The 14,527-nt window shown below is 46.6% G+C and overlaps 1 protein-coding gene across 1 annotated transcript; it reads left to right on the forward strand.

The window, feature by feature from the left end:
* Window positions 1-6,339: 6,339 nt before the first annotated feature.
* Window positions 6,340-7,844, forward strand: LOC128728883 (E3 ubiquitin-protein ligase ZNRF2). The gene is made up of 5 exons (XM_053822534.1): window positions 6,340-6,439; window positions 6,751-6,888; window positions 7,069-7,164; window positions 7,247-7,352; window positions 7,441-7,844. The coding sequence occupies exons 1-5, from the start codon at window positions 6,340-6,342 to the stop codon at window positions 7,496-7,498; spliced, it is 498 nt and encodes a 165-aa protein (XP_053678509.1). The 3' UTR covers window positions 7,499-7,844.
* The last annotated feature ends 6,683 nt before the right edge of the window (window positions 7,845-14,527 follow it).

Raw genomic sequence — 14,527 nt, forward strand, 5'->3', positions numbered from 1 at the left:
TACATCTGTATCCAAATGATTTAGGGAACAAAGCCCATAGATGTGCGAAGAAGCTGGAGCTCAATATTATAGCGTCAAGGACATAAGTTGGCAGGATGCGCATGCACAACGAAGTTCCTTTTTCGATGTTTTTGACGAGGATAATCATTCTTAACTTATACGGTCGACAAAAGTGTGTCCTGGCATGTTTTTGATTCGGCATTTTTCTTGCATGCAAGCATCCAAGTTAGTTCATATTGTTTATATATGTAAAAGCTCATCAAAGATAGAAAGCTAAAATGTATTGAATAGCAGAAATCATCAGTGATTTCTTATTGCGATATATTAAAGCTCTTCTACGGTTTCAATAAACATTTTAACAGCTATAATCAATGTTTTTTTTTGCTTTTCTCTTCACTCGACAAAAACCACATATGACAACCATCTTCGCTCAACGAAAACCAACCCCCTTCCACATATGGGTGTCTAGTCATAGACGCAGATAGTCAAATTATCATCCTTATCGCTTTATCGTTCAGAATTTGCTAACGACCGCGATAAGCAATATGCTTTTATTTTATTTTTTGTGACTTGCTAAATGTGTTTTATCTGAATTTATACGCAAGACCAGGCTTGAAATAAATTGTTTCTAGTTATTTCAAATTTCTGTACTACTCTAGCCAATTATTTTGAATTATTGAACGATTACTTGCGTTAAGGAGGTAAATTCTCTTCGATCAAATTCTCTAAAATTTAACTTAAAAAAATATTTCATTTAGTTTGTATAAAGAAACAATATTATTTGTCACTTTACAGCCATCCATTGCATAACGTTGCTTTCGAATAATCGCCTGAGTTCACTAAACATTCTTAAAAACATTCCCAGCATTTGAAATGCTATGATCCTTGCGGTTTTTTGCATCATAAATATATTTGACTTTATTGAGGCTTTCGTTCCGAAGGAGAGCGCACACCACTTGAACATTTCGTGAGTGCCAAAGCTCATCCAGATGAACAAGTGAGCTAGGGTCATTCATTTTGACAATCTGTGTTGCTACCCATCAGCAATTTATATTTGAATTTTCTGCGCATAATTACTTCAATCCAGAATATTTACCTTTATTTTCATTTTGAATGAGGACAATTTATATTAAAAAAATATGGTTCCATTATTTGACCATTACTATCGTATCAGTAGCGCTGATGTGTACCTTAACTGCTTGTGGTTGTGGCTTGGTTTGTTTTGCTGTTACAACATAAACGGTAAATTGATCGATTGATTGATGCTTCGGAACAAAAAAAATTATTCATCGGATGATCAAAAAAGTTTTGATGTGTCTTTTCAATTACTCGATAAGAAACAAGGCACGAATGAGCTCGATGGTATTTCTTTATTTAGCAGTAGCTTTATTTGATAAATGAAAGTTCATTCCAATTTTTGAATAGAGAACTACAAAATAAATGGCTTTAAATCTATTTTATTCAAATATTTTTATTTAATTATTTATGCAATGAATGTTGTGTAAAGGATTCCCGTAAGGAAGTTATAAAATTAGTCTCAGAACAGCAAAGATATTTCGCAATTGGAGCAAATAAGTTTCTACACCACCTCTTCTCGTTCTGATTGCGTGCGAGTGAACACATGACAGCTGTCACGGCGCACGGCGTAATGAATGAACCACTCATGAGTGTTCGTGCCCTGCGCAGCTACCGAAATGAACCCACCAGCAACAACAACAAAAGCGCCCACCACGGCAGTCAAGCACCACTCAAAGTCATCGCCTCGCGCACACAAACGCCACTCAATCGCTGTTAGTTGGGGCTGCGTCTGCTTCTCTACACCCGTGCAGGAGCGCGAAGAATAGCAGCACCGCAGGGCTGAACGCAAGTGTGTGGTGTGTGGCGAACGAGACAAACCGTCGTTGGGCGACAGGAAAAAGGCGACTCCATTCAACGGCATCAGTGAACCTGGAAGGTAAGTCAGGGCTCGGGCGCAACACCCGTGATCCTTTGGGCCGCGTTCAGAACAACACAAAAAAAGCCCTCCCACACGCTACACGGATATTCTTTCGCAAGTAGCGACCAACCTCAGCAGGGTGTGCGCGCGCGTGTGTGTGTGTGTGTATGACTTGGTTTCATCCCCTCGCCCTTCCTGGGGGTGTTGGTTCGTTTCCTTGCCTCCACGCTGCCTATCGCGCACCGTCGCTTTGTTCGTCCATCAGCGCCATCGAGACGACGGCGACGTCGAGGGATTTCAGCAAAAACGCAATAGTAAGTGGCGCTGCGCTCCGATTCTTCGCCTTCGGTGGCGTCGTGTACGCGGAAACCCGTCAAAAGTGATACCGTGTGTGAGTGCGTGCGTTGCGGGCGCGTGTGTGCAGGGTTGCGCGCATCCACCAGCGGAACCACGGCCGTTCGCAATAACGTGAAGGAAAGGCAAAAAAAGAAAAAAAAACTCACCCCCTCCCTTCCCAAACACACACACACACACTCAGCTAGGGAGCTGAGAACAAAAAAAAATCCGTAGGTCGTCAGGAAACAGCCAACAGGGTAAGAAAAACCACAACCACTCGAAGCCAGTTTAGTGTAGGAGTAGGTACAGGGGAAGCAGAAGAACGCACGCACAAAGCAACACTTCGGACATCGGCGAACGCCGCGTACGTGTGTGTTTGTCCCCGCTGTACGTGTGACCGAGTAGGGGTCGTTTCATCCCCACCCTGTGAAAAGATCGTCTGGTGCGTGATCTGCTTCATTGTTGTTCTTCTCAATACCGTGGGGCTTTGGGCTCGATTTCTGTGTGGGTGCGTGTTAGTGGGCTTTTCGTTCATCCCCACGGGTCTGAAGCTTTCTTCTGTCCTTACGAAGGGCCATGCGTCTTGAGTCATGCCCGCTGGTAGCCAGCTTTCGTGTGGCTCAGTTTCCCAATCGACAACACACGCATACACACGCGCTGGGCACTGGATTTTGTGTTGAAATCCTGTTGTTCTCCCCCACCACCCCGTGGGGGAAGAGGGGTGCCGGGGGGGGGGGGGGGTATGGCACAAAAAATGCAAAGCTGAAATGAGATTACAGCCCCCAGGAACGAGATGTTCCACGAAATTGAGTCTAATAAAGCCGCTCGAAGGACCGGAAGGACAACCGGGTTGTGTTGCAAAGGTCCTAACCCAACATGCCCATGGGCGCAAAGCTCAAACGAAAGCCCCCTCCGGGAAAGGAAACCTCGCTTTTTTGCGGGTTTCCCCTGCCATCTCATGGGCCGACACAAACAACAAGAAACGCACACCACCAACACCGCGACTGGGACGGGCATTCGTAATTGTGTGCCTTCTGATTTGGACGGTGATTATTTAGAGCTTCCGCAAAATAGCCAATCGTCGGCCAACAACAGGCGGACCGTGAAGTGGTTGTTGCCTCAAGTTGTGGGCGGGATGGGGTGGAGGGGGGGGGGGGGGGAGCATCTTTATCTTCCGCCAACGCGCCCCACATCCGTCGGCTGCGACATTATCAAGAGCAAACAAAAACATCAACATGGTTGTTTGGCCCAAGGGACGAGGGGCATGGGAGTGTTGGGAGGAGGAGGAGACGATTGAATGGCGTAACATTATCAGCACCGGGATGAAGGGGCGGGTGGGGGGGACACCCCTCACCGCCTGCTGCAATTGAGAGCAAGAAAAGCAAGACCTGAGAAGAACTGCGCTTCAGATGACGAAAGCGCATCAAGTGCGGAACCAAGGCCTATAAACAAAGCTAATTAAACACAAAACCCGCTGACCCGTAGGACCGTGTTTGCTCGCTCCGGATACGGTCGGTCGATTCGATCGATTCGGTTTGGCTGGCGACACGCGCGAGACCGCAATACTCCCTCCCCAACCCCTCTCCCGATCTCCACCATCACGTTCCCGGCCGTGTCCTGGCCCGAGCTGTCATCCCGGTGCACCAGCTGTCAAATCCCGGTGCGGTTGGCTTTTGTCCAGCAGGCCTACATTCGGTCTGGTTTCCTGCAACGGCCCTTACACAGAAGAAGGGGGGGGGGGGGCGGGGAGAAGGGATTCCGAGGGACGAGGACAGGATCGTAACCGGATCAAGGCGCCCACATCCGGCGATCGCGGCCGCATAATCCTCAACCGCATCTTATAATTAGAACAGCTTGTTTTGCCACAAAAGGAAAAAGGGGGAGATGGAGGGGGCTGTCGACACCATATCCCGAATATAGTGGGTGTGCGTGTGTGTGGGGAGCTGATATGAGCCGCCCAGCAGTCAGTGATTAGGGTGGGTTTGAGTGGTTTGTTTTGGTGGTTTTCGTTTGGCCTGCTCGTCCGTGTTTGTTGATGACCTCTCGGTGAAGGCGAACTTGACATTTCCGCGGATGACGGAGCGATTTCGTTTCTGGTGTCGTTGTTTTTCTTTTCGAACACACACGCACACACCGCAAGGCCGGGGGTGGACGAGGCGACTTAACGGGGTTCCTGTTGTGCTTTAAATATGTCTTTCCGCTGGTAAACAAAGCAACAATTAATCTATTTTCCTTTCCCGTTCTCTCTCACTCTCTCTCTCTCTCTCTCTCTCTCTTTCTGTCTCTGTCTGTCTGTCTCTTTGTTTCTTTCGTTCAACTGTCCTGCCAACATGCACAGCCGCCTCTCGAACCCTTCGTTGTTGGCACATCTTCCGCACGCCGAGAGCTGAGCGAAACAAAACCCTTCAAGGCAACAGCGGCAGCAGCAGCAGTAGTAGCAGCTAGTGTGTGTGTCCCTCCCCCCCATTGCGGGCGTGTGTTTGCGCCGCCTGTATGTGAGCACTTTGCTCCCATATTGGACCCGCGTGCGCCTGTCAGTCGACCCATCGAGTCGCCGTTTTGCCCGCGAGCGATGCGAAATTTGCACTTAATCTGACCAGATCGCATCGCCGGCTGTGTGTTGCGTGGGTTTTTGTACGTGTGCCAGCTCACACGGTGCGTGTGCGTGCATTCGTCCTCCAGGCTCGTTCGCTCTGGGGTGGTGTGTCACAGGGACGTGAGAAGAACGGACGATGGCAACCGCAGTGGCTCACTAGTGCGAGCTCGAGGACCTACCACCCGGGAGTCCTAGTGGTGAGTGAGCGTGTGTGTGGGTGTGTCTATGTGGACAGGAACACGGTGGTGTATGTGTAAAGTTTGTGTGCCGAAACCAGTGCATGAAAGCGGCCACTGTTGTTCGTGAGACAAAAGTGAGCCGTTACCGTGAGAGCGAGCTTTTTCTATTCGGTCAGTGGTGAGCAGTGAGCAGTGAGTGGCCCAAAACGTCAGCTCGTCGCATTTTACGTGCTGTCAGTGTTTGCGAGTCCCGTCAGCGTACACACAAAAACGCACTCGGAGCATTTCTTTTTTTTGGGTGAGCTTCTTGTGAAATCGTTTCGTTAAGGGCTTTTCAGGCGCCCTTTTGGCCCAGCCCAGCCTGCTCGCTCGCTTCCCTTCCGTACCTGTGCGCTCCCATCAACGCTTTCTCCCCCATCGGTGAGACCGATCAACATCAACATATCGACACAACAACGTTCAACCTCTCGGTGGCGCAGAAACCCATCGTTCAACCGAGTCCCTTTAGGGGGGGGGATGGGAAATTGACTTCCACCCCACGTCATGGCCTGTCGTCCGTTTTAGCAGGGCTCAGGATCCATCCCGCGAGAAGGTGTTGAAGGGCCAACCCACCCCCAGTGAGAGGGGTGTGTATGGTTTTATGGCAGTACCAGTTTGCTCTGGTCTGGTAGCTCGCGCCCGCCAGATATCGTCGTTGTACGGATTTATATATATACACACGTATAAAGACGGCGTTGGTGTCAAGGCAAACTGCGCTTTCGTACACCCTCGCGTTGATCAGCAGCTGCATCTTGCGCGATAGTCTGCAAATCGCGACAACGGGAGAGGGTTGTTTGCCCTACGAAGACGTACGAGCGCGCCCTTTGTTGTCTAGGGGTAGCTGGTTCGCCGTCCGACCTTGGGTGGTGAAATTGCATCTCCACCCGGCTCAGGAGCTGCCGGCAATTTTCAAACACCCTCAACGATTCCTTCACCTTTCGGTTCACCAATGAAACAGCGTCACTCCTCCATCAACACTTCCCGTGGGAGCGAGAAGGAGCCGCACAGAAAGAGAGACAGAGAGCGATCCTTTTGCAACGAGTCATTCCCCGATGAGCTTCTGATTGGCGGGGGGATTTTTCTCTAATTAGTTTATTTTAACCTCCTCTTTCCGTTTTGCAGATTGGCACGCGAAACCCTTCTTCGGCATCCGAACCCCCCGCACAGGGCAAAGAAGCGCGAAACCAGCCGCGGGGGCAGGCGCAGAGCGATCACCAGATTCGTCCAACTTCCGCTTTGAATGAACAAAGGCAATGGGAATAAAAGCGAGCACCGCGAATGGAGGACAGCAGAGTCCTAGAGCACGCACCTTCTCCACCAGCAGTAGCAGCGATGTAGTCTCCGGTACCGCAGGTAAGGTGGCCAACATCCTCGGACGGCCTGCGGGATGTTTGAGAATGGCTTTTCGCGATGGGAAAAAATGCTTTCTCGCGGTGTAATGCTCGACGTTTTCCACCACGGTGACGGTCCACGAGCTTCCGCAGCTGTTGGGGGGGGTTTTTATTCGTTCATCGCTAAGGGTTTTTCTTCCCCTGCTTGGTTGCTTCATTTCCTCGCTACCTCCATCCAGCATCCCGTGTGGAGCTGTCCCTCCTTCCTACCTACGTTCACAAATGCTCCGCTCCGTGTATCATATGCGTACCAACTATGTTTGTTTCTCGCAGGCGCACCGTACGAAATCTCGTCCGCTAGTCCCGATCCCGATAGTAGCTCGGCGGAAGAAAATGCCGCGGCTAGTGCTTCACTTGCTTTGGGAAGAGTTTACGCAACATCACTACCTACTCATATCTGGACGTTGAATGGTGAGTGCGCATCCTTTACGTAGGGATGCGTGTTAAGGGTTGGCGGGAAAATCTCGCTTCCAAGCGCCCGATACCGATACCGCGTGGTCGGGACATGTGCGATGTCCTTGCAAGCTCCGGGACCCATCGAGACTGTGGTACAAATATCCCATTTTCTTCTTTTCCTCCAAACCCGCACAGGTATCAAATGCCCAGTATGTAGCAAATTCGTGAGTTCTGACGACATTGAGTGTCATTTAGTAATGTGCCTAACGAAGCCTCGTTTATCATACAACGGTTAGTAGCAGTAGGTCTTCACCCCATACCCGAAGTGGTTCTGATATGCGTTTTCTCGTTTTTCTCTTCACATTTACCACAGAGGACTGTTTAGCCGACGCGAAAGGCGAGTGTGTCATTTGCTTAGATGATCTACGTCCTGGTGATATAATTGCTAGATTACCATGTTTATGCATCTACCACAAAGGGTGCGTACGGGGCCGTTCCGGGCTGACAGGACGGGAGCTTCTTTAATTGATTAATTTCACGCTTTCCTTATTCGCTCGCCTTTTGCAGGTGCATCGACAAATGGTTTGAGGTGAATCGTAGCTGTCCCGAGCACCCCGGTGATTAGTGGCATTCGAAGTAGCGTGCATAAGAGTAAACTTAAACGAAAACAAAAAAAACACCTTAGAAGCATCGCTTTAGGATCGCGCAGAAGGAGAGCGAGGCTTGGAAGCAGAAGGAAGCATGGCCATACGATGATTGGTAGCGGAGTCGGGGTGGCAGGCGGCGGAACGGCGAACGACTGGACTGAAATCGATTTGAGCCTGCACACGTGGAGATGGGAGTGTTTAGTTTTAGGCCATCGGCGACCTGATCCTGACCCACCGCCTGCGAGAGTGAGGATCTCGTTGCCTTTGGCGTCTTTTACGTCTACGTCTGCGTATTATAGCTAAGTCTGGGCGCTGTTGCATAGGTCAACCGAAGAAGCAGGCGCCGATAAAAGTGGTGCCTAGTCCGCGAAGCGAACAGGCACGCCTACCCTTTTATAAACTTAGAATACTTCTTTCGATCACTCCTGCCATCACTACCAGCGACCGACGCTTGCAACCCGTTTGCTGCGAAATCCTGGATATCATTTTCACTTATGCATGTAATTTGTTTATTTTATTTTACTTTCTTGATTATTATATTGTTATCCATTTTATTGATTCGACAATACGTTGCTTTCATTCAGCTTTCTAAATTATACAGAACGAGTTTTTATAAAACACTGACAGTTTTCCTTTTTCTACATTAAAATATGCATAACTTTTTTTATGATTATTACTGTTTGAGCAACAAGTGCGAGAGGCTCCACGGGGGTGTGTTGCACTGAGTGTCTTTTGCTAGAAGCGCGCGCAGCTGTTTCAAACTTTAGAAAGGGCATCAGAAGAAGAAAAATAGCCAGAATTAGGACAAGATCTCTTCTTTGTAATAGAGCTAATCAATGGAGAGAAGAAAACAAAAAACAAAAGTGAAAACAAACAAAAAATAACGCTACTTGTACACGAGAAGATGCTCACGAGAGTGCAGGGGAGCAAAATCGGTAAAACATGGAGGAAAACAAAACATAGCACTATAAAAGGGAATCAGAATAGTTAGTGACATATGTCAAAACCTCTTTATAAATGTATATAAGGCTAATTAAAATATGCAAAGCCAGGAAACAACAGGCAGGGTGTTGTGGCGCCTTTACACCCATCAGCAAAGGCACATTCACCCACACATGCAGGTACACACCGATGGAGACCGAAACAGTGTTGCGTTGGATGATAAATTGTAGCAAACGTGCCTCACAGAGCGATTGGCTGAATTTATCACAGAGTGAAACAGAATAGCTAAACGCAAGTTTACGCGGCAGTTAGGTACGCAGAAAAGGTGAAACCAGTTCACAAGCTACAACAATAAAAAAAGAAATAATATTAAAACTAAAAAGGGTTGAAATGGGTAGCACAGGGTGTGAAACGCAGATGAAACGCTCCGCCGTGCTGCGGAAATGCTATATTAGAGATTCGAGTACGGTACGCCAAGAAGAGAGCGACGGAAAACAAGGGTGTAAGGCTCAACGAACAGCCCGGGCCATGTACATAGTTGTTAGTGGGAAATTGCGGCGGACGGAAAAACCCGGAGAAGGTGCTAAAACAAACGAATACACAGAACACTCACGGCTGTTGGGGGAACTAACGCATATAGCAATACAATAGCAGGGACAAGATGAAACCAAGCAAACGGAGCTAGAGGCAGGCAACAGAACTGTTTTTGTTTGCTGAATGTTTTTGGCGCTAAGTGTGATACCGAAGGCTCGAACGCAGGCTGCCCAATCGCGAATATACCTACCTTGTTTTGTGTTTGTGGCTACAAACATATTTCAGTAACTAGCGGAAACAAGGCGCTCCGGACCTCCACCTGAGCTAACGCTGGAGGAGCCGTTCAGGAGCTGGGTGATGCATGTATGGCAATCTGAAAATTATAATCAAACCGCGTGTTTAGCGTACCCGAGATATATAGCTTTAGTGACCCGCCGGAAAGGAACGACCGAGCCTGCAGCGTTGGGTCGACGATTAGGCAACGAGCTAGGAGAGCCTTCGTCGAGAAATGCTCCAGGCGCTCCCGGTTTGTAGGACCCGCCAAGTTCCACCTTAGCAAAATTGTCGTACTCCAGTTTGACGACACTGCTGAGTACCGGATACTGAACGTAACACAGAACTACGTACACTTTACTACACGTTTGCTTAAATAGAGGGAGAGTGTGGAAATTAACTTTCTGCTAGCAGCGAACTGCGGAAGACAACCTTTTTTTAGCGTAATTTAAATCGAGACCCCCTCAAAATTGTGACTGGATGTGCAAAGTGGTCTGTAGTTTAATTTTCGAAGGAGTCGCGACTACCGAAAAGGGATGTTGTTTATTTGAATTGTTTCTGAAAGAGAGAGATAGAGAGAATGATGAAAGCGCGGGAAAAATCGGATATGATACAGTGACGGAGGGAACGGAGCGAGAGTAAAGAGTATACAGGAAGAAAGGATGACGAGATCTGCTGTAAATAAACATTAAAAGTTGGAGCTAAAACATGTTACGTTGTCGTGTTTTTGCATAACACAAAAACCCACACCCGCGAAGCAGGAAGTAGAGGGTAGATGAGCATGTTTTATAAAAGTTGAGGAAAGGAAGTTGAGCCAGACCAGGGAACCCGCGAATAAGGAACAGAATATTTCAGGGTGACGTGAGCTTCAGCTCGATAAGGAAATGTCGTCCCGATTGCGGGAACGCTTGATAGGGCAGGATTAATCAAGCTTGCGGTAATCCAAACACACACTCACCCACACACAAAACCACAGCTCATTAATTACCACGTATAGTTAAAACGAATTAGGAGCAAACAACGAAACTGGGAAGGTGAGACGGCGTCAAGCAACACTAGGGACGGCACCCAAGGCAGGCGCTAGACAGAGGTAGGTTTGGGAGCGCCAAAAACAAAAATAAGAAACATTAGACGTTAAGTAACCATAGCTAATTATGAACACTAATGGTAATAGTAGCGGTAGTTAATGAAAACCCGAGCGTAAGAGGGAAGGAATAGAAGAAGATAAAAAGAAAAAAATACTGTGTAGCTTGCGGCGAAGCAAACACGTAGCTATTATACCTAGCGAATAGGAGATTTATGAATATGGTGAAGTTGTAAAGGAGAAAACACGAAGAGCTGAGAGGATGAAACAAAAAGAGGGAAGCGGAAATCATTCATTAGTTGCAGAAAACAAGTGAATGGTAAACGGGACACGTGTGCCCTTCGTTATAAACGAAAAGTAAAACACATTAAAGGTGTTAGCAAAATAGGAGTGGGCACAGGAGGTTGCAACACCTTAAATGAAAAGTCAGCCCACTAGGAGGCCCCAGGGTTTAGGATCCGACAGGGCAGCGAGGCACATTCAGCGGGAAGGGTGATGCGATAGTGTGTATGCAATGAATCGTGGGTGGGGAGGGGGAGGGTGGGAAGGGGAAGGAGAGTGAAGAAATCTTTAACTGTGATTACTATTGAGACAATTTAATGATGAAGAAGGTGAAGAAAAAAACGAGAAAATCGTGCAGGTTATGCGAAATAACGAGATAAATAGGGAAATAGAGCAGAGAGGGAGAGAGAGAGACAGAGAGAGGGGGGAGAGAGAGAGAGAGAGAGAGGAAGTGGACGAAACTGGAACCGGAACCCATTTTGTTAAGCCGTCAAAAGATGGCAGAGATGGAGCTGAGTATTGCTTTTCTTTCTGTATCAATCCAATCTTCTAAACGTCGTCGGTGTGTCGCTGTTTTCTTATCCTTGCCAGGCTGCTTGCCGACTTTCAACACTTCCCTGTCTCTTGCCCTTTCTTTGGAACAGTGCTTGCGGGTAGATGAAGCGTAGGTCACCGAGGAGGGGACAGAAAAGAGAACAGTGAAAAGGAAAACGAACCGCAGCAGCTAGTGTCCCAGGCTCGACATATCTTGTTCGTTTTGCAGTTAGCAGAGCTCATCGGCGCACCCATGGTGAAGGGGAAGGGTGGGCACGAAAACTTTAGAGTACGCAAAAATGCAGCATACGAAAAAAAAAACAAAAAAAATTTGAAAAAGCAAACAAAAAAACTACTAGTGAAAACAAGATTTGAAAATAAAACCTTACAAAAGGAATGGGCAAAAAGCAGCAAAAAAAAAAAAGAAACACATGAGCAACAGAACACGACAAAACCCGCAAAATTGTAAACTAAGAAAAATACAAAAAAAGAATGTCACGGAAAGTAGCAAGTTTGGTGTATATGAGAAGAGAAAACAAACATGAAAATCAAACAAAAAAAGAACAAAATGGAACAATGCAACAGATACTGTGTAGCAAAAAAGAGACAAGATCAAGGAGCAAAGTAAGAAGAGAATGTGAAAAGAACCCCCTCCCCTACACAAACACACAGCAACACATCAATTATCCATGTATGTATATGTATGTAAACATATAAAATTTTACCAATAACCGAAAATAAACCAGTCGAAAATTTGAAAGTGATGTGTGACGAATATTCTTTGAATGATAGCTATTTTAGGCAATTCGTGAGGTTGCCAAGAATTTCACATTGAGACGGTAACCATATAAGTGATATCCGAATTGATTTACCAAATAGGGACCCTAGAATTTCTAGTATATTTCGGGCGGAGTGGTACTCAGAGTTGTTTCTTTAAACGAGGCGAAATCTGGAACAAGTCATGCAGAAACAAAGTGAACATTTTCCACGAACACCATAGCCAGCAGAGAAACAATTCAGATATGTCAACACAGTTTTATGTATATAGGTTTATTTCGTTTTTTTACGACTGGTTTTTCGCTCCACCTCTTTGTATCCTGCAACTGCTTCGGTTCTGTTAGTACTGTGCCGAAGTTTCAGGTTCGGCGCTGTTTTGGAGAGCGCATGAATGTGAGTTAGTGACCGCCTACGGGAACCGGAAGCTTTATTCCTGCTCCTGCCGAACTGACGTACGTGTACAGAGGCTCTGGCCCACGAATCCCCACCTCAACGACGCCTCGTTTTAGCTTGCTTTTGTGTGTGTGAGTGTAAATAGACAACTATTACTCAGATATACGATAGGATAATTTCTACACCGCAAACGGGGATGCGAGGAGCCGTAACAATTGCAAGGAACATAGAACAGAGTGGGAAAAGCGACAAAGGGAGGGAAAATGGCCATTTTCCATCGTTCGCCAAACTCCCTAATTCTCTTCTCGCTTTTAAAAGCCATGGGTTCTCTTTTCCTTCGCCACTCCACGTTACGGTGTTGTAGTATGTTTTTACTGCTGCTCTGTTCGTTTTTATGTATCCTTTTCTGTGTTCTCCCTTTCTCTCTCTTGTTTTACTCTTTTCATATAATCTCCCACATTCATGTTTCGTGAATTCCTTTGGATTTTGTTATATACTGCTTTTTCTTTGTGTTCTTAAGTTCGTTTTATGCCAGAGGGTACAGCGCGGGAACAGAACGTACAAGTTAAACGCAAACCGATTCAAAGATTCGCGATGTATGGTGCGCTGGGCACGATTACCCAACGACATTTTGCAGTTTGTTTGCTCGCTTGCGCTTTGGCTCACACTCTAAAGTCAGTTGCAGCCCCTTACGTCGAGGTTGTGTGTTTTTTCTTCCATCTTTTCCCCCACACCGTACGTGCTCTCCTGCTTAATTGCTCCGTTTTACTCTTAAACATAAACCTTAAGGCATCTATGCTCTCCGCTTTCTTCCCACGTGCACGCATCTAGCCACATGGACCACCGCATAGATCTGATCTCGCAGAGTGAACCACTTCCCAACGTAGTACCGATCAGAAAAGAAGGGAAAACCGAAAGCGGCGACAGTCGATGTGTGGTTGTTGCATTTGTCCGTGTGTCTTCGTGCGTCTCCTAAAACACCTTCCGTGTGCCAGCCCACCCACACGACCCAAAACTGTCGCTTTGTATCTCTTTTTTTTCGTGTTCCCTGTAAAGAGTGATTTTGAAAATTTTGCAGCGACTCTACAACGGTCAACATAACTTCCTAACTCTCACTCTTAAACTCCTTCCTCTGACTTCATCCTTCTTTAACCGCCACACGCAAATCACAATCATTATATCCCTCCCGGCGTTCCTGCCCTAAAATGCGTGTGGGTGAGCTCTCCCCCTTTCGTCCTTAATCCCTTATACTGCTTTTTGATGAAGCTTCGTACGTATATGTATATATACTTTTCTCTGCGCATTCAGCCCAACGCGAACGGTGCTCTCTAGCGCTCAATATCTTATTCTTATTGGTAGGATCTATGTATATATATAAACTTTTTTTTCTATCATAAACGCGAGTGTACCAAGGGTTGGCCTAATCGAACGAATCAAACGTAACAGGCGCGCGCATGTGTGTATGTGTGTGAAATGTAACAGGTTTTTGATTTTATTTTTTAATCATCTTCCTCCCAACCCTGGTTGTGATGCTTTTTCCGAAACCATAACGACACAGGAACGGAGGGGGAAAATGAGGCACATTTTTTCAGGAGAATAACAACAAAAAAAACGAAATTTTATCTGACACATCGTCGTTGGAGTAAAAAAAACAGGCATCATAGGCCCAGTGGTTTGAAGGTTTCTCTTCGCTACCACTCTATCACTCTACCGTTTGTACGTATAAAAAAACGAAGTACTTATAATAAAGAGGCAAATATATGTATATATATGTATCGCATACAGTAAACAATATATAGAAGAATCCGTATAATTGTATCACAAAAAAAGAGAACAAAAATAATTGTATTTAGATATTATAGTATGATTATGAATCAAATTTGGTGGGCCGCGATGGCTAATCTTTGTTTCTTGCTACTCTCGGCGCCTGGCAATACTTCAGACAAACGCGGTTGTTCAGCTCTACCTGCATCTGAATAGCAAAAAACCACTTTACGGCTTAACGATACGCTACCGCTCCCGGGAGGGTTGTGTGTACGAGACGGAGATTACGCTCCTTGCAGCCTAGTGCTAGGAAATGTCTTAAAGAGTATCGTAACGCACGCGGTTTCCTGTTCCTACCGCCGTGTGGCGTGCCTTCACGTATACTAAACACGCCTATCTACCATGCCTGACTGTCTAAATTCCA

The sequence above is a fragment of the Anopheles nili genome, chromosome X (genome assembly GCF_943737925.1).
Source record: "Anopheles nili chromosome X, idAnoNiliSN_F5_01, whole genome shotgun sequence".
NCBI classification, from domain to species: domain Eukaryota; kingdom Metazoa; phylum Arthropoda; class Insecta; order Diptera; family Culicidae; genus Anopheles; species Anopheles nili.